Raw genomic sequence first — 24015 nt, 5'->3', positions numbered from 1 at the left:
TTTCAATGTATAACTTATTTTTCTTAGAGAAAGATTTGTCACCTTCTTCTATATAATTTTTTAACTGCTCATCTCTTACCTTTTTATCATTTCAAATGCCTCAGCATTTGGTCCATCAATATTTGTTTGTTTTTATCGCAATTGTGTCCATTTGGATGAAAACCCAACAGAAACAGCTTGGGATTCAGTAAGATTCGGTTTAAAACAATCTTTTCACATGTGGCTCTGGCCTCTACTCAAACTTCAACTTTTAGTTGTTTTCAAATTCATCTTCTTTCTACTCTCTGTAAACACAGCCTGCAGTTCAGCTGAGAACTTTACCCTGCCTAACAAACATTCTCAAAACTAAAGGAAACAAAGGGACATACTAGCTGAGTAGCCTCATACAACCTTTACAGACATGAGAGTGCTACTGGACATAATGCAAATTTGTTTAAGGTTTAAAGGTGGTTTTGTAGGCTATGTTGTTCCACTATTTTGAAAGAAAAAGAAAATTTGAAGCAATGGAAAAGAAGGAAAATCTAACGTGCTGTGGTCCTGTTCATGGCACTTGTGGCCATAGTGGCTGCTGTTTCGTGAAAGGTACAAAGTCTTGAATTGATGTACCCATGAGCAGCAACTGGGACTCCTTACAAAACACAGTTTATGGATCTTTTAAAGGTGTTTCAGAAGCATTACTGATAGTTGAGATAGTGAATGGTGCACAGTGGCAGGCTTGTAATTATGAAACTTTCTTCTGTCTGAGTCTGAGAATGTGTCTCTTGATAAATATTAAGTGCTGGGTGCAATGTACCAGCAGGCCAATATGGTGTGCTTGCTAATATAGTGAGCATATGGTGTGGCTATATCTACTTCAGATTCCAAAAATGGTGCTAATGTCTAAAGGTTTACAGGGAATTGAAAATGATTTTATATCTTCTGTATATATTTTCTTCCTGCCATTCCTGCAGATGAACATTAGGTCACTTTATGTGTTGATTTTGTCAGAGTCGGAGGCTTTCGTGACTGCATTTGTGGTCATACATTTCCAGTTTCTCTGCCAGCAGCCATCGCTAGTTTCATTTTTCAAAACTCCACGGGCTCTTTCACTGATCCGGCCCTTCTATGTCGGGAAACACCATGGTAACGGTGCTGGCAAGAGCTGACCCCGGCCATCACAACAAACACATAAGCACAACGCACAAAACTGCACACACTATTGCTGCTGCTGCTTGCTAGAGTTCCCCACCAGAGTCGCTTGATTGACATACTGTATCCCCCATGGCTGCGGGGCCTCACCAGTCAGAACCGAGCAGTAATCAAAGCAGACACGCAGGTCGAACCTTATTATCAACCACTCGATACCAGCTGCAGGAACAAGCTGCCAGCCCGCCAAAATACAGCGCACAGGATACAACGAGTTGCAAAATCAAAAAACCGGGGAACCAGATCCATCGTGGCTTCCCCTGGGCCTGGAGTATCGGACTGAAGCTTTTCAAGTTTTTCTTTTGGATGTTAAGTTGAAGTTTCAGGGCTTTTTGTGCTGGAGAACTGAAGCTGATGACCTGATAGAGGACTTTTTCAGTCAGGTAGGATGGACCTCACTCCCCTCCTGTCATCTCTAACTGACATTTAATTATTTTGTTAATAGCTGCTGTGGCAATTGTTGGAAAAACTTAACTTTTATGCTCACCAAAGCCAAAATAAAAACTGGCATCCTCAAAAAAAGTGTCAAAAACTGCCTGATTTACTTTGAATCAAAAGGCATGATATCCTCAAAGGGAATCTCTGATGTGTTTCATATTATTGGTTCGCTTTTGAAGCACACTCACCTAGACAACAGTTTGAAAGTACATTTCTGATCATTTCATGGTATTATGCCCAACTAGTAGCTGATTACTTTTTACGCAGTGTGGAACATGACTCATTTCACAGCAGGAATTTGTGTGACAATTTGTTTGATCAGCCTTGATTACACAAAAAAATATGCTGTTTTGAAACTTTTGAAAAAAAAAAACTTTTTCCATCACACTGCACTGCTCTTTATGTGATTTCAGTATAGATTGTGTGTGTTCGTATATGGTGCGTGTTGCCAATGCCTCTTTTCATGGACACCATCAAAGGCCAGTGGGCATAAATGAGGCGTCTATGAAATGGTACAAAGGCTTTTTCAGTGTGAGATGCTTCAAGTGAACACAAATTTTCCTTTGACGAAGCACAAAGAATCAGACACAAGACATAAATTCAGTGCAGCCGCCTTTTCGAGCCGATGTCGCGTTGTTGATGATTTGGTACATTTAAAAAGCTGCTTTGTGTGGTAATGAATCTGAAAAAAAATCAGCCTTCAGCAGAGAATGTCTTGTTCTCTCCGGAAATATATCACCAAGCGGTCTGTAATTAACCCCGAGCAATGGCATGAAACAATTTGTACCAGTTCTGGGTCAATCAATATTTGCAAACATGTGCAACTTCCTCTCAGTGCACAGACTTCCTGATCATATGATGCTGTCCAGGCATGAGATTATTCCACAGGCGGCGAATGGCTAAATCGTTATTAGTGCAAATTTCAAAACTAAAGGCCCAATCTTGCCCAGAAGCTGATTATCCTCCTCAGAGCGACTGCGATGTGTGAGCAGGACAGGCAGTAGGAGGTTTTCTGAAAGCTGTGTGCCATTTTTATTTTCGGTGACTCACCATTTACTTGACTGTGGAGGACAGGGAAAAAAAGATGCAGCAGGAGGTGTGTTAGTCTTGTGTTCTCAAGGATGACCTTGAATGCACCACCTGCCTGCTTGGATCAAGCCGGTGATGCGTGTTCTGGGCTATTTTTGTGGCTTGGTGTTGTGGCATAGAGCACTCAAATTCAGTGATAGTTTTTATACTGTGTAATTATGCTTGCCATGTTTACATTAATAAATATATATACATATTTTAACTTATAGGATAGAAGGAAAAAAGCAACAATTGCACCAAGAATGACTAGTAAGTTAAAGCTACGCTGTCCACTTATGGATTTAGCCCCGAAAAACTCCTCTGTTTGCATCAAAATTACCATAAAAATGGTCACTTCATGGCTGGGATTTAACTTTAGACAGTTGATTCCTTTACACTGTGCAGATTTTTAACTTTCTGCAGCCATCCCACCACCAGATGCCACAGCTTAAACACTGTAAACTACTCTGCACAATGGCAAGCTATAATGTTGGAGTCATTCAACCACACACGATCAAACCAGAAACCAATTCTGAAGAAACCTCCACCCTGCAAGTCAACAGCATTGGTTGTTCCGGTTTGTTACATAAGAAACTCTGGAAGTCTAAATCTGTGTTTTGGAGACCTTTCCAGCAACACTGCACCGTTTGAAAACAAAATTGCAAAGTGTTTTACAATAAAATGTATGTCAAACCGGACAAATTCAACAAATAATAAACAAAAATGCCACCAGATAAAAGATAAAATAGTTCAGTCAAGACAACTATTTTCACACAGAACATCTAAAACAACTGCACCAAAGCGACTTCCAGAAAAATTGATAATGATCAGCATAAAAAAAATTAACCCAACAATAATAAATATTGCATTTAAGACTCTGTACTGTCATTTAAAGAGTGCATATTAGTGATTAAACCTCATAGAAGTGACACAATGGTGCTTTAAATTCTGGAAATTAACCAAACAAACATAAATACTGTGGCTAAAACCCTGCAGTCTTATTAATTATGCGGATAAACTTGACCAATTTAGAGCTTTTTCTTCTAATATTTTATTGTTCTATTGTGATATTTGCAGCAGTGGAGGGGACTGACTCCCTTGTAACAGGAAGAGACCTCCAGCAGAGCCAGGCCCAGGGAGGCTGGCCAGATCTTTAATTGATTACTTTCAGGTAACTAATCAATCAGCTGTCTTGAAATCTGTTTAGTGGTCTTAATATTTTCAGGTACAAATGGCTGAAATGTAAAAAATAATTTCTGATTCCAGCAATTCAAAAAAAGCAGAATTTATTGCTTTTTGGCTGAATATAAACCCCAAATCAATTGGTTCTGGATCTGTGGCTGAATAAAAGAAGACACTTGAAGGCATTGCTTTTACTTTGAGGAGGATGTGATAGACTTTATTCTGTATTTCTGAACACATCACAGCATAAACAACTAAGCAGCCAATAATTGTTTCCATTGACTTGATCATGAAAGTACGAGTTTCTTGCCTAAAACCCAACACTGCTTGGACAAGAAACAGTGTTTTCAACTTTTTTTTTCCAGTGCTGTATTTTATCGCAAACTCAATTTTTAAGTTCTTATACCCCTCCTAGTCATTAACCACCAAACTTTGTACCAAGATATCACATGATACTGTAAAATTGTTATTTCAAAGATTTGTTTTTACTGCATGTGTGAAACTAAAATTAGACATGTATTAGTTCTGCTGTGTAGCTACAGTTACTATTTAGAATTTTGTAAACTACTGAGTGATAAACTGCTTTAAAACCAGCACAGAAAGAATTCAAAGTTCTCTCTAATGGATACTAGAGTTGGTGACTAATTGATAGTAGCTGGCTGGAAGGTGTTGCTGAGTTAAAGACAAAGAAAAGATAGTCTTCAGTCTCTCAGTGTGAGCTATGATCTCTCTGATACCACCTTTAAACATGTCCAATTTGCTCTTTTATCCTCTTTCCTTTTTCCTCTTTCATTTTTTCCTGGGAAGGAGCTCCAGATTTTTTATGTTTTCTCAGAGATTTATTGAAGCAATTAGCTCTAGTTTGGGGAGCCAGTTGCTCTAGTTCATAAAAGGGTTATAAAAGACCGTAAAAATGCCTCAACATCAGTAAATCCTAATTTGAGTAGCATCTCCCTCTACTAAAACATGCACCGAAGACCTTTAAATATTAACCATAGTTAACATCTTCATTTACAGCCTTTCTACACATCCAGTGTCACCACATCATCCTGAATCTGTATAAACTCAGAGTGAGACTCTCAGCCGGACAGAACCAGAGAGGCTACAGGCTGTGAGGTCGAGGTGGATTTCTGAGCCCACTGGTCTGTAGTGGTCCCACCATGGGGAAGACTGGGCAGAGCACAGTGGACTTGAACTCCCCGTCAGAGGTCAAACAAGCAATTCCTTTCGAAGAACAAGATCCTGTGGCGCCCCCTGCAGACGAGAAGAAGAAGGAGGAGCCGCCTGACAGGGGAAGCTGGAAGGGAAAGTTTGATTTCCTGCTGTCCTGTGTGGGATACGCCATCGGGTTAGGAAACGTCTGGAGGTTTCCTTATTTGTGTGGAAAGAATGGTGGAGGTAAGCGTTAAATGCTGAGGACTCACTGTATTGATGTCTGATGATGTTGTTTGTTAGTGCATCTCAGATGGGTTGGATTTCAATTTTGGTGATGATTTGCCTACTGGTCAAGCAGAGACATTTTATTTCTACATACCTTTCTTCAAAGCCAAAGTGCTGCCAATTTTCACAGACTTTGTTTCATGGAATATTCGTTTGAAATCGTTCAGGGCCAAAACAGTGAAAGTTTGGCATTAAAAAAATGAATTTGGCCCTGGTATTGAAATATTTGTATTTTAAAAAGTTATATTGGCAATTAAAAACATTTGGCACTGAAAAAAGCTCCACTAAAACATAGAGCAGAGATATTAAAAATTCATTTTATTTTGAAATGTTTTTTTAATGCACTGTTCAGTGGTAATCTGTTCTTTTTCTTCATTTGAAGAGAGGTACATGTGATGCAAATATCATTTGCATAGGAGCATGTGTCCTTTTTATATACAATAATTTTGAAAAATATAATTTAATTCCAGTGTTTCATTATTCAGTGCAGGTTTTGTTTTTGATGTCCGTGCCATCACTGTTCTGGTCCCTTAGAACTGCTCTTTAAGAACACATTTCAGAGATATATTGCAACTTTTCAACACATTGACATTTTATGGATGGAAACTTTTGTCCATTAGAAATAAAAGCATCCCACTGGGAAATCTGAAAGATGTGTCTCCTGCATATGAATTGTTGAATACTTGAAACAAAAATGTCCTCTAGTGTGTCATAAAAATGATAATAACAACAGAGATCTTTATGATGGTGCAGTGGTTTGACAAACTGAAGAGTGGAAGATAAGATAAGATAAGATAAGACAAAATTTTTTATTTTCTTTGGTCAAAAATAGAGAAAAACCTTGCTTTCATAGAGTCTTTGTCACAGAGTAATGAAGCAAAGCTGTCACAATACACAGTCATATTATATAATGAGTGGTCAGCCAAAGTCACATTAGTATGACTGCTACTCTGTCACTTTATGAAAAATAATTTCCTCACAGCAAATGTACTCAACTTTTAATTTATTACGACCCAAAAGTTTTCCATCTCACCAAACATTTTCTGCTCATCTGTTTTGTGATGATGCTCTTAGGGGCCTTCCTGATCCCGTATTTTCTGACTCTGGTGTTTGCCGGGATTCCTCTGTTCTTCCTGGAGACGGCGCTGGGACAGTTCACCTCAGTGGGAGGACTCGGGGTGTGGAAACTCATCCCTATGATGAAAGGTAACATGCAAAATAAGATATCGACATTAAGGCTACATTATTTATACATGTAGGTTGATCTGGCATGTTGTAGGAGAGCTGAATATCCTGACAAACATTTCACAGCCCAATACAGCGTAGTATAAAGCAGATAAAGCTCCAACAATGCCTCAAAAACCCTAAAAATAAAAATACAATCAACAAAAGGCACATATATAAAAGTTGCCTCTACATCATTAATGCAAACTGAGTGATGGCTGCTGGATCAAAACTATTTCTATAAGCTTTTACCTGAAGGAAGAGGATGAAACCGACCTTGCAAATGTTATTAACTTTCCTATAAAGTCAAATCAGCAGCTGCTTCAATAATCACGTCTTCTTTGAGAGCAAGATGAGAATCCTAAAACCTATATTTTGACCACTTTTTAGAACTTAAACTCAGTGAATCAGCACTAATGTGCTTCACTCCATGACATTGAATCTCTACTTCAAAATATTCCTTTATTTCACCTTCAATCATCTCCAGTTTTCACACCATTTTTCTTTCTGCTCAGCATTCCCACTCGACATCAGGCTTCATACCGTCACACTTGTAGCCGACTCTTTAAACAAAAATGACAAACACACACAGAAAAAAGTACAGTGGGTTTCTTCAACTTTTTCTTTTAAAAATCTTTTTTCTGCTCGGCTGCTCAGTGGTAGCAATTATACCACTGCCTCGGAGCACAAAGAGCTCGAGTGAAGCACATTTTATCTCCAACCAGCACAGACAGCAGCAGTGATAGTGAGTGTGGTGCTGCACCAAGTCATACTCAAAGCCAAAGGCAAGTAAACATCAGGAATAGCAGAAAAACAAAGATGAGGCTGAAGATGATGACGAGTGACTCCGTGTTTCTTTTCTGTGTCGGGCAAAATTGGTGCTTTTGTTATCGTCAGTGTGTGGAGTCTACATTTGTCCCTTACATATTATATCACAAGCAGCTTTGCATGTCAGCTGACCTCTAAAAGATGGCACTGATGTTTTTACCTCTTCCTCCTCCAGGTGTTGGTCTGGCTGCAGTGGTTCTGTCATTCTGGCTCAACATCTACTACATCATCATCATTGCCTGGGCTCTCTACTACTTATTCAACTCCTTTGGTTCGGTATGTTCAACAATCAGTCATGATAAGAAACAAAGTTGGGTAATTGGGAACAAGCTTGTCTGAACACAATATGGACATATCACATTTAAAGTTAGAATTGTAGATATAGCAAACAGGAGTGGTGAATGTCACTGTCTTTTTGCTCTGCTTTTGGTCTCTACCACCTCCAGAGGGAAATATTTAGCTTTGTGCTCACCAGCTTAGAGATTTTTCCTTGAAAATTGATGCCTTATGCAACTGAATATGACATTATGGTATAAAAAGTACAATGGTGGCTGGATATCTGCCATAGTGGTTGTGTAACAGTAAGTTTAAGCAAAACACTATACTGTACTAACTTTGTCATTTAAAATGGCCAGACAAGAATTCTTCTTCACTTCAGATGACAAAAATAATTTCAGAAAAGTAATGTTTATGGCTGTATAATGGTGATTGCACAAACAATGCTCACCTAATGTCTTATAGATCATGGAAAAAGAAAAAGAAAACAAACTATTGCCTCTAGTGTAAAACTTGCAGAGGCAACAACAGAACAATAAAGCTGATTCACTGTAATCTCTTATGTACAAAACAACCTTGCCCTGGATTGGTTGCGTGATTACTTACCCATAACTGTATATAAAAGATGGACATAGCGACCATGATACCACTCACTGGTTTGTAAACTCACGTTTTAATGCTGACTTTTGCATTTGGTCGTCACTATCTTGTTCTTTTGAAACTGAAGTGACAAGAGGGTGATCGATCTTACTGAGAACTTGAGTATATGCCCATACGATAGCAGTTGGTCATTTACAAGGTAGCCCAGCTCAGAAGCACATGCTGCTTTATCGTCTATTTCACTCTAAGTGGGGTCATAACTTATAAAATGAACATCATGCTTTATTACAGGAGACTTGAGATGTGTGAGTGAGACCATAAAACTAAAAGTAAAATATTTCCTGAGATAGCAAATCAAGTGAGAAGCAGCGCCTTTTTCTCAGAAACTTCTATACAGTTGGACCAATTTTTGCAAACAGAGGAGTGGCCCCCTACTGGCCATTAGAAAGAATGCTGATGTAAGTTGCTTTTGGCTCCACTTTTCGGACCTCGAGGGAATTTAAAATCCATTTACCTGTCATACCAACTACGTAATTTTTTTGGACACAGTATGACTCGACCTGCTGCTATGGCTTTGGTTTACTTGTAATGTTTTCACTAGCTTTGTTTCCTGTAGCAACACCAAACATCATACATGGTTAGCAACCAGCTAGCAAATACCCAGAGGATTAGACTCACTCTAAAAATATTTTTAGTCGTTAGAATTATATATAGGCATTTGATTGAAAGAATTCTGATAAAAAAAAATCAGCATGTACACACGTGGACAAAATTGTTGGTACCCCTCAGTTAAAGAAGGAAAAACCCACAATTCTCACTGAAATCACTTGAAACTCACAAAAGTAACAATAAATAAAAAATTATTGAAAATTAAATAATCAAAAACAGCCATTACTTTTGAATTGTTGATTAACATAATTATTTAAAAAAACAAACTAATGAAACAGGCCTGGACAAAAATGATGGTACCTCTATAAAAGATTGAAAACTATTTGACCAGAGTGACATGATTAACTCAGGTGTGTCATTTAATTGACATCACAGGTGTTTCCAAACTCATAATCAGTCAGTCTGCCTATTTAAAGGGAGACAAGTAGTCACCCTGCTGTTTGGTGAAAAGGTGTGTACCACACTGAACATGGACAACAGAAAGCGAAGGAGAGAATTGTCCCAGGACATCCGAAAAAAAATGATAGACAAACATCTTAAAGGTAAAGGCTATAAGACCATCTCTAAACAGCTTGAAGTTCCTGTGACAACAGTGGCTCATATTATTCAGAAGTTCAAGACCCACGGGACAGTAGCCAACCTCCCTGGACGTGGCCACAAGAGGAAAATTGATGACAAATTGAAGAGACGGATCGTTGGAATTGTATCCAAAGAGCCCAGAGCAACCTCCAAAGAAATTAAAGGTGAACTCCAAGGCCAAGGTACATCAGTGTCAGATCGCACCATTCGTCGTTGTTTGAGCCAAAGTGGACTTCATGGGAGACGACCAAGGAGGACACCACTGCTGAAGAAAACTCATAAAAAGCGAGACTGGAATTTGCAAAAATGCATGTTGACAAGCCACAAAGCTTCTGGGAGAATGTCCTTTGGACAGATGAGACCAAACTGGAGCTTTTTGGTAAGGCACATCAACTCTATGTTCATAGACTCAAAAAGCAAGCATACGAAGAAAAGAACACTGTCCCTACGGTGAAACATGGAGGAGGCTCAGTAATGTTTTGGGGCTGCTTTGCTGCATCTGGCACAGGGTGTCTTGAAAGTGTGCAAGGTACGATGAAATCTGAAGACTATCAAGGCATTCTGGAGAGAAATGTGCTGCCTCGTGTCAGAAAGCTTGGTCTCAGTCGCAGGTCATGGGTCTTCCAACAGGACAACGATCCAAAACACACAGCCAAAAACACCCAAGAATGGCTGAGAGAAAAGCGTTGGACTATTCTAAAGTGGCCTTCTATGAGCCCAGATCTGAATCCCATTGAACATATGTGGAAGGAGCTGAAACATGCCATTTGGAGAAGACACCCATCAAACCTGAGACAACTGGAGCTGTTTGCTCATGAGGAGTGGGCCAAAATACCTGTTGACAGCTGCAGAACGCTCATTGACAAATACAAAAATCGTTTAATTGCAGTGATTGCCTCAAAAGGTTGTGCAACAAAATATTAAGTTATGGGTACCATCATTTTTGTCCAGCCCTATTTCATTAGTTTGTTTTTTTAAATAATTATGTTAATCAACAATTCAAAAGTGATGGCTGATTTTGATTATTTAATTTTCAATAAATTTTTATTTATTGTTACTTTTGTGAGTTTCAAGTGATTTCAGTGAGAATTGTGGGTTTTTCCTTCTTTAACTGAGGGGTACCAACAATTTTGTCCACGTGTGTAGCAGCAGGCAGGAACCCTTTTCCTCAGCAGTTGGTGGAGACCAAAACAGAGCTTTAACGAGAATGAACATGACTGAAAATTGACCTTACATTTGTCAGGCGGGTGGAAATGAAACTCCAAATGAATGATAGTGTTGTTAAGGGTTTGTTGGATGTCCAGATTGGGTGTCTTGGTAATGTCAACTTTTTAAGCCCTTGATTTCTCCATGGTGTGTTCACAGCTTGTTCTATTACTCAGCATTGTTTCCAGCAACACTTTGGAATTTTCACTGAGAATTTGATTTAAGATGAAGAGGTAAATATTTCCCTAATGAGCTAGTGACAACTAAAACCTGGATATAAACACAAATGAATGGTAGTCACACATAAATAATGTATTTTCATTTATTTTGCAGCTTGTTTTTGCTGTTCCCAAGTGGGTAAAAAAACAGCTGCTGCCGGTTAAGTGTCAAATAATATTCACAATAATAGACTGGAGGCATATCTCATTTCTGTTTTTATATGTGATCACAACCAACTTCACCATTTTATTGATATATTCAAATATTCATGACATGTTTACCACCTTTCTCAGTCTGCATGGCTCACCCTTCTTTGGTGTTTCTCATCGTGACCGATAGAAGGCAGATGAAAAGTTTTCTGCAGCTGTTTTGTGGGAAGATGCAGAGCAGGGAAACATTTTTTTTTTCATGTTTCGTTCAATGGTTGAAAACACAGTGGGTTCATTAAATGTTATTTTCACTGCTGGATGGCTTGCCTCTCTGTCTCAGTTCCCTTTGTTCTGAATTGTGTTTGAGGTTGCTGAGTCAAACTTAAGAAGCAACTGTGAAGAGTCAGGAAGATGCTTTTATTTACTATGACGACTTGTGTTCGTCTTCTTTAGAAAAGTGATGCAGCTGATACATCCTACACTGATTTTGCCAAAACACATGAAGCGAAACAGATGTTTTACTATGCTGTAGCGTATGCTGTTGACACATGTTGTATTGTGTGTGCAGGAGCTGCCTTGGCAAAGCTGTGATAACCCCTGGAACACAGAGAGATGTTTTTCCAACTATAGTCTGACAGACACCACCAACCTGACCAGCGCTGTCACCGAGTTCTGGGAGTAAGTCGGTGGAGTTTAGCCCTAGTTCCTGCCACATATATGTGTACATAATGCTCTATACAAGGATGTGTAACAAAGTGCTGAAGCTATTTCTGCAAGCAATTCATGCCTTTCTTTATCTGAATGTGTTTCTGCAGGCGTAATATGCACCAGATGTCTGGTGGTCTGGAGGAACCAGGAGAGCTCCGTTGGCCCTTAGTGGGAACTCTGGCTCTGGCCTGGGTCCTCGTCTACTTCTCAATCTGGAAAGGAGTGGAGTGGACGGGGAAGGTCAGACTCTACTAAAGTTTGTCCCTCCTTCTATGTTCTTTAGGCTTCTCTTCAACTGCTTGGGCTACATTATCCAGTCTTCTTTATCTGAGCCGCTTTCTGCCAGTCTTGCATACTGAAGCTTTAATCAGGCAAACATGACTCGACGGAGAGCTGAGCAGGAGGCCGACCTCCCGCTGCTGTAGCCTGAGTCAGTGGATGAAGCCAAATAAACTCATATATGGATTAAAACAAATTTAAATGCATATTATATTATCATAACATCTTATTAGATGAATCTGCCATTTTTAGCCGCATGTCTCTGGGGACGGTGAGGGCCAACTCATGCTTTCCGTGTGCACAGACCGCTGCAGACTTTGAAAGCGGCTGTACATGTGGTTTTATTCATTCTGTGACAGGTACATGGACAGTCATAGCTCAGGATTTCTGGAGTATTTCGAACTTCAAACTGTGTTTGGGCATCGTTGGTAGAAAGCATGTACAAATCAAAGCACCTCCAAAGTCTGACAGCAGCTACTTCAACTCCAGCTCTTGTGATGATGAAGTATAAAGGTGTGGATGAAAATCTCCTCCTACAGTGTCTCATCATAACAAACATGCGCTTTAAGTACCATTTGTTTTCCCGGCAACGGTGCAGTCAGCACATTTGGAGTATGGATAGTCTGTATCCTCTGCAGGAGGATGTCTGAAGGGTGGATGATGAAATTTTCGTCACATATACCCTCACAGTTCCACACATGAAAACTGTGAATTGGCCTTCAGGTTCACAATGGTAAAGAGTGGGATTGAAAAGTTCGCAAGAATGTAAATACAACTTCTGCAGCAAGCACACACTAGAAAGTGAATTGATGACTGTTTTGTCATGAGCTTTAAAATAAAAAATAAGGAGTAATCGTGATGTGTAGAAGTTTGATGACAAGATTAAATCAGGTTGTGTTTAAAGTCCTCCTCTGGTGTTTGATGTGTTACACATTTACACGTTTTGTTACACATTTGAAAGGTTTTTCAGGAAAATAGTTCCTTTATGCCATTAGAATACTTCGAATTTTACATCGTTGCCTCCTTTCCTGTACACAGATGAAGTCTGATATGAAGTCTCTGCCTAATGCAGCTCTTTCAGGCTTGTTTTGTAATTTAATTCTTTTCTTGACGAGATATGTGCGACGACTTTATTGACCGTCTAAAGACCTTCTTCTTGCAATATATTTGTTAAGTACAAGTCAAAGGTGATTCAGCTCATTTGAATAACTTTCATTTTCATTTCAAAGACAATTGATATGGCCCAAAATTTGAAACAGGGTGCTTCGAAATAGAAGAATTTCATTGATCATCCAGTGATCCTAAAGTGAAACTGACGCCAATGATGTACCTACTTTACTTCATATTATAGGCTGACACAAGATCAGATTTTAACTGCATGACTGTCATGGGCAAAAGAATTCACAATGACAATATTATCACAACATTCAGTCAAATTCACCTATGACTTCACTTATTGTTTTTTATAGGATATTTTCTGTCAGATAAATCAACACATGAGTGTAGGAAGGTCGAGAAAGTCTTTTATTATTAACATTTTATCAGTATTTCATATTTTACAACAACATGGCAACAGTCAATACTGGTACATCACAATACCTCTATTAATAATGTATTGTACATTTTACATTTTTAAATTAATTTATTGGCTATTCTATCTGTATCATTCCTGGCAAAGTCTTTTTGTTCGTGTATTTAGCCCCTCTATGATTTGCTGATTGCATGGTTTTTTTAAAATACTGATGATATTTAACCCTTCATGTCAGATTCACTGTGTTCAAAGTGTCACATTATGAATTCTCATCAGAACAGAGAAGGCCACGTGCTAATTGGTTCCACAGAATCAAACAACAACTCAAAGTTTGTTTTCTTTAATGTGATGGAGATACTACTTTTATTTATTCTCCTCAGATGTTCATATGTTTGCTGTTTACAGTCTCTCTTTCAACATTGCACTCAGGTGGGAATTAAATTGGTTCAAAATGTATTATTATATCCCAAACAGCTGGAGGAGTTAGAGTGGATCGGAAAAGAGTTACAGAATTTTAAAAAAACAAACATCCTTCTGCCTGCTGCTTGGGATTTTTAAATTATAGCAAGTCGAGGCAAAGTATATGAGATGAAACACATTTACACATTCCCTGCCAGGGATAATTGGATTTTAATGTGTGGCATCTGAGAGCAGTGAGAAAAATGAATTCCCCCAAGGCCCTGGCCTTGACGGACATTACCAATTAAGCATAATCATTATGCTACAGAACTGCAGGACACATTATACAGATCTGCTGGCAAAGAGAGGCTATGGAAATATTTTAGTAGCTGTCTCTCTGTGCACACTGTGGCGACGGGGATTTTGCATCTCTTTTGGACTTATTATTAGACTTACTATTTAACCCTCTGAACTCAAAGCAGTTTCTGAGCATTTGTTTTGCTCCTGTCACATTTTTATTCAATGTGGGCTCATTTTTCACTAGAATATGAACTCAAAACTGTTACCAACAAGCACATTTTTCAAAATACAGTGTTACCAATACTGGAAAAGAGTAACTCTTCATGCTATAGATGTTTTGCTTGTTTCCTATCTGCTCTGTGGAAATACAACCTGCAGTTCAGCCAAAAAGTCTTTTCAGGGTATCTCAGCAATTTAGGCGCTCTATTTAGTAATTTGGGTTCTGGATTCACTAATTCAGGCTCTTGATTTAGTCTTTCCTGTTCTTGAATTAGTAATTCAAGGACTTAATTCAGTGATTCCTGCTCTTAGTTTAGCCATTTGTGCTCTCAATTCAGGCATTCCTATTCTCTATTTAGTAGTTTATGGTTGCAATTTAGCTGATAATTGATGTCATTTTGGCAATTTTTTAAATACATCATGCCTTTCAAATCTACTGGCTGGTTTTGGGGGTTAAAAGTGAAGGGAATTGTGTTTAGCTTGAAAAGAAAAATTCGATCCCCATGGTAAAACTCGTAGACAGTATGTACAAATAGTGCAGCACAGACACACATAAGTGCCAATACATGCTCCATTTTGAATAAACATAAATTGTTCTCTCTCTTTCTCTCTCAGGTGGTGTATTTCTCAGCCACCTATCCCTACTTCATGCTGTTCATCCTGTTCTTTCGAGGGGTCACACTTCCTGGAGCCATCGATGGGATCCTCTTCTACATAACGCCCGACTTCAATAAGCTCATCCGATCAGAGGTACACAGTTTCCAACCATCTGCATCTAATCGCACCAACCTGTCCATGAAAAATCAGGTGCACATGTATGTATGATTTGTCTCCCAGGTGTGGTTGGATGCAGCTACTCAGATTTTCTTTTCCTACGGACTGGGCCTGGGCTCGCTCATCGCACTGGGCAGCTACAACACATACAACAACGACGTCTACAAGTACACATCAGAAATCAAAGCTTTATAAGTAATTCTTCATCTTATTTGCTCCCAAGCGTTCATTCTGATGTTTTCTCTTCAGGGACTCCATCATAGTTTGCTGCATCAACTCCTGCACCAGCATGTTTGCTGGATTTGTCATCTTCTCCATCGTTGGCTTCATGTCTTACATCACTAAGAAACCTGTGCAGGAACTGGCAGCATCAGGTACTCTTTAGTTTAAAGACTGAGAAAACAAAAAGAAATTGTATGTAATTTTCATAGCAGACATTTTGATTTTACTTACTTGTGAGTAAGCATCTGCCCTGCATGAACAGCCTGCAGTTCAATCCAGTTCAGCTGAAATGTGAATTGTCACATAATGGAAGTAGCTGAAACACTAATGGCTTCATTATTGCACTGATTTTTTTTCATATTCTGCTATTACAGAATTTTAAGCTTAGGTTTAGTTAAGTTTTCCATATAGATGCTTTGTTACAGATTGCTAGTTTAAGGACTGTTGAAAAATTGGAAATACAATGATTCTACCTGTTTTTACAGTTTTAGTGCACTAATACATGGTGTAAATTTGGTGATTGTTTTTTAAAGATGACATGTTTTCAAAGATAAAGTAAGCCATTCCAATCCAGAGGCAATTTTGTCACATTTAGTGAATATTTCCCCACTAGCTGTTTGTTTTGTGCACTGAACAAAAGGACTGGTAGTCATCCACAGTCCTAACAATAGACATCCAGAATCGCATCCCTCTTTAATGTGTCAACATTTCCTTAAACGACAGTACAATGTCATAAAATTCAGTGTTTGTAATTTGTTCTTGTTTCTGACTTTTAGGTCCAGGTCTGGCGTTTTTAGCTTACCCTCAGGCAGTCACCCAGCTGCCCATGTCCTCTCTATGGGCCATCCTCTTCTTCTCCATGCTCATGATGCTGGGCCTGGACAGTCAGGTACAAACAATGCTCACACACGGCTCACGACTGAGAACAATGTGTAGATGTGGCATTAACTGTATGAAAAGAAAGCATCCGTAAGCTTTGGATAGTACATGTAAATGAGTGTTTAGCTAAAATGTTTTCTGAGACTTAACAGTGAGCTCTGCATAAATTGTGTGAAGTTATGTCACTTCAGTCAGCAGCACAAGAGAGTACAAATTTAAAAATGGTAAAAGATAGAAATTAGAAGGAGGTTTGTACCTATACCTTTGACCTCAGATGTTTGAGGCTACTGTTTGAAGCTACATCAGCCATCACTGGAACAACACCTTCAAAATATCTACCAAACCAACCCATTGTTATTCCATGGCTGTCAGATACTGAACTTTAGCGAAAGCCACATATATAGGACAGATATTCACAAGGCGTCCTTTTGCAATCCTTGCCAATATTCAGCGACAGACATGTAGGAGTCTTTCCAGTATAAAAGAGAGTCATTGATGTGTGATCCATGTTGGGCAAATATTTTTTCACTTATTTCATTTGATTTTGCTACTTAAGTTTCCTTTTCACTCAATGTTTGGTTAATCTAATGGAAAAATCCTTGATTAAGAACAAGAATTGGGTTGGACTGTAATACACACTTTGACAACATTAGTCACATTATGAGCAAATTTCTTGTTACCAGAAAAGGAGCGACAGCAGAGAACATTTGGCTATGGACTCAAGGTATCTATTTCTGATTGTTATAGGTGTATCAGAATAACAGCATAGTATTTACAGTTATTGTACTGAAAAATGGCCCTAAACTACATCTAGTTTGCGACCCCAAGGAGTCCTGACAAAGCAGCACTATGTGACAAGTTGAGAGTGAGACCAGGCCCACCAAAGTGTTCAGAGGTCAAGGTTGGATTGTGGGTAATGTAGGCAACAGGCTTTGACAAAGAATGCGTGGAATAAAAAAGGTGGTTTGTCTTCTTGTAAACTGTCCATAATGTGTAAAACTATGTTAGGCTGAACTGGCTTCTCTTTTAATGAAAACCTACAGTACATTCTGGCCCATGTCTCTTCATGTTGTCTATTAGTTCTGCACAGTAGAAGGCTTCATCACAGCTCTGATGGATGAATATCCACTGACGTTGAGGAAGAGGAAGAAGGTCTTTATCCTCATTGTCTGCTTCATTTCCTTCCTCATCGGCTTCTCCAACATCACACAGGTATTGAAGGATTGTCTGTACATTAAATACTCTTTGATTTGTTTTTCTAGAAAATCAAAGCATATAGAGAGCATAAACTGCCTTCAGTATGTGTGAACCTGAACAGTCACTCCTGCAGTGCGATAATAACAAATTTCACCATGCATATATTATTTATTAATAATGACTGGGATGTAAATATTCAGACACTAAAGTAGATATTGTGTGTGTGTGTTTTGTGGAAACCTCTCAGGGTGGTCTGTACGTGTTCAAGCTGTTTGATTACTACTCCGCCAGCGGGATGTGTCTCCTCTTCCTCGTCTTCTTTGAAACCATTTCAATATCCTGGTTTTACGGTAGGCAAATCTGTTTTTTACTGTCTACACTTACAAGCCAAGTATTGTGAAGTGAAATTAAACGTAGCCACAGCGGAAATAATTTGAGATGGAGAGGACTAATGAATCAGGCATGTAGATTTCCTACATAGCTGTCCAACAGGAAATTACATCTATCTGCACCCCATGCTGTGATAAGACTCTCCCTTTTCTTTCAGCCTCTAAAGCTTTGTTCTTGAAGTTATCTCCACAGTCACGCTCCCTCTTTGTCCTCTTTCCTTTATGCCACAGGAGCTGAAAATTTCTATAAGAACATTGAGGACATGATCGGCTATCGGCCGTGTCGCTGGTGGAAGCTTTGTTGGATGTTCTTTACGCCTCTCATCTGCCTGGTAGGAGAAGAATGACTGTTGATTTGACCTTGGTGACCCTCCACCTGCTGTATTCTTTGAATGTGTTATTGTCAGTCAAGCTTCCCCTCTGGCCCAAGGAGATCTATGCACCTATCAAGCTGCACAAGGTGCCAATAGATAAAGGATTGATGTCTTTGCTGAAATAGTTTCCTCTGCCTTGAGGTGATTTGTACTTTATCCCATGGGCTGTCAGGCCTTCAGGGAAATATTGCCGAAGCCTTTATCTCCTCTTTAAAGAAAGCCTGCTGTGATGGGGATGTTTCAGCCCGATCTCACGAGGATTCGTGAAACTGTCACGTAAGTTTTAGTTTCGGTTTCGTGCGCACCAACACGATTTCGTCATGTTTTTCGTGCCGCTCACCACGAAATGCGCACCAATGTATTTTAAACGGCGGACTTTTCGTGCCACTCAGAACGTATTTCAAAAGAATGTGTATATTATATTTTTAATGTAAAACCGTGGCGAATCCAACGCTATATTTTGCATGACATTGTTCCTAAACATAACCCTAACCATAACCATAACCATAACCTAACCATAAGCCGGTGGTACACTTACCAATTTGCATAGGAATTTCAAGAATGTCCGGCGCCCGGCGGCCGCAAACGCGATCACACAAGCAGTATACGCCGATGGACAGCTTAGATCGTCATGAATCCGCCGGTATAAACCACTTTCAGATGTGATTACCACAGCGAAAAACATTTCGTGGTGAGCGGCACGAAAAACATGACGAAATCGTGTTGGTGCGCACGAAACCGAAACTAAAACTTACGTGACAGTTTCACGAATCCCCGTGAGACCGTGTTGGATGTTTGGTGTATGCTGAGAAAAAGACAAAGTGAGCAACGGAGATCCAAAGACATCAAGAAGTAGCGGCTAAAAGTAAAGCTAAATTTGGTTGAAAAGATATTTCAGCAAGTCAGCTGGGCAGTCTATCGCTTTGGATCAGGCTGAAATATCTCAAGAGCTTTTGGATGTACAAATATTTGCTTCCCAAGTGTATTCTACTGACTTTGGTAAACCCCTAGACAGTGACTGAAAACCTTGATTGGATCGACTGCCATGACTTGTCCAGACTGGTTTCAGAGCAAATATCTGAAGGGCTAAGATCAATTAGCCTCAACTAATCCGCTAATAACACACTAAATTAAGCAGACAGGTTGTGTCTAAGACTCTAAGGCCGTATAAATTCATTGATCTATTGCTTTAACTGGATGCCATGCATCATATGTCACTGTCTCAATGGTACCTCCCTCACTCCCCCACCACATACTTTATCTTAATGCAGTACTATCTCCTAAAAATTATGCTCCTGTACACATAAACTGCTTCTCTATTACATTTTGAGGGAAATGGATTATGTTCCTTTGTGACATATCACAAATACATTTCAAATTCACATCTTCTGTTGCTACTTTAAGGCTGCACAGTGGTGGTTAGCATTTTCGCCTTGCAGCTAGATGATCCCCAGCCCTTCTGGGATTTTTCTGCATGGAGTTTGCATGTTCTCCCTGTGCATGTGTGGGTTTTCTCTGGATACTCCAGCTTCCTCCTAAAGTCCAAAAATATGCTGAGGTTAATTGATTATTCTAAATTGCCCGTAGGTGTGAATGCGAGTGTGATTGTTTGTCTGTATATGTAGCCCTGCGACAGACTGGGGACGTGTCCAAGGTGTCCCCTGCCTTCATCTTAAGTCAGTTGGGATAGACTCCAGCTTCCCCATGACCTTAATTAGGATTTGCGGTGCATAGATAATGGATGGATGGACCTTTCTGTCAATCACATATTAGGTGTAGCCACATTCATCATCACTGTATCTATGAAAATGAAGGAGAAGCTTAAATATGTTGCAAAAAGGTGATATTTTAAGTAATCTGTGTTATCTTCCTAAACTAACCCTCAGAGTTTGGTGCCTCAAACTAACCCTAGCCCTGGCCAACTGAACCTTCAGGATATTTGTCCCCTCCCCCCAAAAAAAAGAAGTATATTTGTCCCAATAGGATGTGAACCAACAGTTGCATTGCCAACTTAACCGTCATCACAGTGTCTTTGTTGCTCCTTCAAACTGGAAGCATTTCCAATATCATTATGGTCATACCTTTTGAGGAGAAAATAGTTTCTTTCAAAACATATTTGAGAATGCAATTTAGTTGTAGAGGAACCCAATTTTTGTGAGACACGGTTGATTTAATTTAGGACAGTTTTCTGTCTGAGTCCCTACCTAGCACAGGCTTACTGCTACCCATTAACTGTCAGACACTACTGGCAAATTGACAACCAAAGATTTGAAATAACCATTTTTGAAAACAGTGTTTCAGTAACTGCACTGGATTGTTAAGTAGGTCCTGAATACATGCCTGCCTTACTAAAACTAAAAATGAGATGTCCAGTAATTTCCTGCAGCTGAATGACACAATTCTGAAGTGATGATTATTACACCCCCCTGGTCTAAGCATGAGCAGAATCTACAGACTGTTCTCCAGTCTGGGTCCTTCATCATGTAATGTTCGTAAAGACAAGCACAAGCTTGACATTACTGTTGACTCTGAGTTGTCTTTCGATGCTCAGGTAGCCAAAGTGTTGCTTTCTCCAATTGAGGCATCTAACCAACACCAGGTCATTCCTTTCCACTGCAGACTTATACTGCCATTCAAAAATTTGGGGTCACTTAGAAATGTCCCTATTCATGAAAGAAAAGCAGCTTTTTTTTCAATGAAAATAACATAAAATTGATCAGAAATACAGTCTAGACATTGTAAATGTGGTAAATGACTATTCTAGCTGGAAACGGCTGATTTTTAATGGAATATCTCCATAGGGGTACAGAGGAACATTTCCAGCAACCATCACTCCTGTGTTCTAATGCTACATTGTGTTAGCTTATGGTGGTGAAAGGCTCACTGATGATTAGAAAATCCTTGTGCAGTTATGTTTGCACATGAGTAAAAGTGTGAGTTTTCATGAGAAACATGAAATTGTCTGGGTGACCCTTAAATTTTTGAATGGGAGTAACTGCAGGTCATTCAGGCATTTATTTCCTCCAGACTTGACGATTATAATGCACTTTATTTGGGTATTATCCAGTGAAAGACTACAATTTGTTCAAAATGCTGCTACCAGACTTTAACCACACAACAAGAAAAACAATTATACTGTATTATCCCAGTGTTATTGTCCCAGTGAGTTGTAGAATTGATTTTAAGATCCTACTGCTTGTGTTTAAATCCTTGAACAATCAGACTCCTGCTTATGTCTGCGATCTGCTAACTCCTTATGAGCCTCATCGCTGCCTGAGATCATCCAGCAGAGTCTTACTGATGGTTCCAAAGCCTTAACTTGTCACTAAAAGGACTGGTAGCCGCGCTAGACCCATGCTCTGAAGAAGCAAGGGTCTAGGCACGCTCGACAGGGAGGGAGGCGGGCTAAAAGGTTGTCTATCAAATCACTCTGCAGCAATTGGGTAGGTATACAACCAATCAGCGCAACGAATAGGCTCCTAGAGCGCCGGAAATCAGAGGATGCGGTAGTTCGGTGAAGCCTTATTTATACAGTCAATGGGTGAAGCTCAAGTATATTACAGACATGTTAACAGAAAGATTATTCAGAGTCGGTGCTAATGGAGCTCAACGACTGTTGTCGTTTTTGTTGTTGACCCTGGCAGAGAATTAAATTCGTTGCCGTGGGTTATCTAGCGCGGCTAGGCTAGTTGTTTCTGGTTGTTTCTGTCAGAATCGTCGCGCCTCTGTCGTCACTTGGTTACGCCCACCTTCTGACTCTACTCTTCATGGTGATTCATAGGCCAGTTTTAGGAGCATCCAGCCTCGAGCCTTATGGAGGGTAACTAGACCCACCCTGGCAGAGAATTAAATTCGTTGCCGTGGGTTGTCTAGCGTGGCTAGGCTAAGGGACTGGGCCTTTTCCTGCAGATCTCAGACAGGCAAACTCAGGCTTGGATTTATTGTATGGCTTTTGATGCATTGTTGGTTTTTTGATTTATTTTATCTTGTGCTATTTTATGTGTTGGATCTTATCTACTTGCAATATCTGCTTTTACACGTTTTTGAGAGGTGCTGTATAAATACAATTTTTCTTAGTCATGTAAAAGCTGTTCCAAACAATGGTTTAATGTTGTCTTTCAACCAGCAGTACATACTAATGAATCCATTATTTCTGGTCTCATTCTGTGGTATTTCTGGTTAACTGGCCACAGATTACACAGACTAAAACATCTATTCATTTATCCATTGTTTTGTAGGGGGTATTCACCTTCAGCGCCATTGAGATGACCCCTCTGACCTTGGGGAAGTACGTCTACCCGCTGTGGGGCCAAGTGATCGGCTGGTTCATGGCTTTGTCTTCCATGGTCCTCATCCCAGGCTACGCCATCTACATGTTCTGCTGCACCAAAGGCAGCGTCAAACAGGTATGGACTCATCTCTGATTTTAAAGTCTACTCATATTGCACTGCAGAACTGGAGACAGAAGGGTAAAAGAGGAAGTAAACAAAACAAATAGCACAGAGAGATAGAGAGAGAGAGTGCAAGGGGAGGCTGGATTTTCTCTCCTTGTTATTAAGACTGCAGTCATTCGAGAGTGAAACAGAAAAGATGGGTTTGGCTCAAGGCCAGCATCATTACCGGGGTTTTGAAGGTGAGCACAGTTTGTTACAGTTAATATTTTGTTAATGCCTGAGCCTTAGAAAACCTGATTTTTGTTGAATGTTCCCAACCGCTTCAAAAACAACCAAAACCTCTATTTTCTGGGCTTCTTTTTTCTCAGTGAGGAATGTGTAAATTACAGCTAAAAAAAAAAACCACCCTATTTGTGCTATTGATTTCATTGTTTTGGTCCATTTTGCATCCTACATGTGGACTCACTTGCATTCAGAACTGTTGAGCTTTAATTCTGAGGCTGATGCAACTCTCTTTACGTGACCAGCGTTGGCGGACGATGACAACTGCCCAGGAGGACAAAAAGCCATCGGGGCATGAAGAATTCACACACACAGGGAGCGTGGGCGAAGCTCCTGTCTAGCCAGGATAGCTCAGCTTGAAATGATCCGACGGCCAAGACTCAATGCAGTACAATATTTTGCCATTGTTTACTTAAATTCGGCTAAAACAAAAAATCAAGCGAAGAAGAAGATACCATTATGACACCATAAATGTAATGAATGTACAGAGAAGTGAAACAATCTGGTAAAACTTGATCGTAAACATAAAACTGTAATGCATCAAAGATTATTCGTTTTTTCTTGCAGCTTAAAGAACCAGGAAACCTTCCACAGTGGAATATGTGTTCATAGCAATAAAGTAAATGTCACTGTGGACCAGAATGTACACACGTGGACAAAATTGTTGGTACCCCTCAGTTAAAGAAGGAAAAACCCACAATTCTCACTGAAATCACTTGAAACTCACAAAAGTAACAATAAATAAAAATTTATTGAAAATTAAATAATCAAAAACAGCCATTACTTTTGAATTGTTGATTAACATAATTATTTAAAAAACAAACTAATGAAACAGGCCTGGACAAAAATGATGGTACCTCTATAAAAGATTGAAAACTATTTGACCAGAGTGACATGATTAACTCAGGTGTGTCATTTAATTGACATCACAGGTGTTTCCAAACTCATAATCAGTCAGTCTGCCTATTTAAAGGGAGACAAGTAGTCACCCTGCTGTTTGGTGAA

The 24015-nt window shown here is 39.5% G+C and overlaps 1 protein-coding gene and 1 long non-coding RNA gene across 4 annotated transcripts; one reads left to right on the top strand and one right to left on the bottom strand.

Moving 5' to 3' along the window:
• Positions 1–1198: 1198 nt before the first annotated feature.
• On the top strand, positions 1199–23720 carry LOC110959751 (sodium- and chloride-dependent GABA transporter 1-like). 2 transcript variants are annotated; one of them, XM_051951103.1, is made up of 16 exons: positions 1199–1568; positions 3769–3862; positions 4891–5271; positions 6388–6519; positions 7541–7641; positions 11632–11741; positions 11879–12011; positions 15115–15249; positions 15337–15440; positions 15523–15647; positions 16272–16384; positions 17455–17586; positions 17819–17921; positions 18192–18292; positions 22573–22740; positions 23256–23720. In XM_051951103.1, the coding sequence occupies exons 3-16, from the start codon at positions 5034–5036 to the stop codon at positions 23349–23351; spliced, it is 1791 nt and encodes a 596-aa protein (XP_051807063.1). In that variant the 5' UTR covers positions 1199–1568; positions 3769–3862; positions 4891–5033; the 3' UTR covers positions 23352–23720. The 2 variants fall into 2 exon arrangements, with proteins under 2 accessions (XP_051807063.1, XP_022062409.2); XM_022206717.2 differs by lacking the exon at positions 3769–3862.
• Positions 6109–17462, bottom strand: LOC127534842 (uncharacterized). Of its 2 annotated transcripts, XR_007943409.1 has the most exons (3): positions 16298–17462; positions 7009–7100; positions 6109–6507 (listed from the first exon to the last, which is right to left on the bottom strand). It is a non-coding gene; the product is annotated as an uncharacterized LOC127534842 (long non-coding RNA). The 2 variants fall into 2 exon arrangements; XR_007943408.1 differs by lacking the exons at positions 6109–6507; positions 7009–7100 and adding an exon at positions 13557–15666.
• Positions 23721–24015: the final 295 nt, after the last annotated feature.

This window comes from Acanthochromis polyacanthus, chromosome 1 (assembly GCF_021347895.1).
Source record: "Acanthochromis polyacanthus isolate Apoly-LR-REF ecotype Palm Island chromosome 1, KAUST_Apoly_ChrSc, whole genome shotgun sequence".
Classification (NCBI taxonomy): Eukaryota; Metazoa; Chordata; class Actinopteri; family Pomacentridae; genus Acanthochromis; species Acanthochromis polyacanthus.
This window is presented reverse-complemented; position numbering and strand designations above follow the sequence as displayed.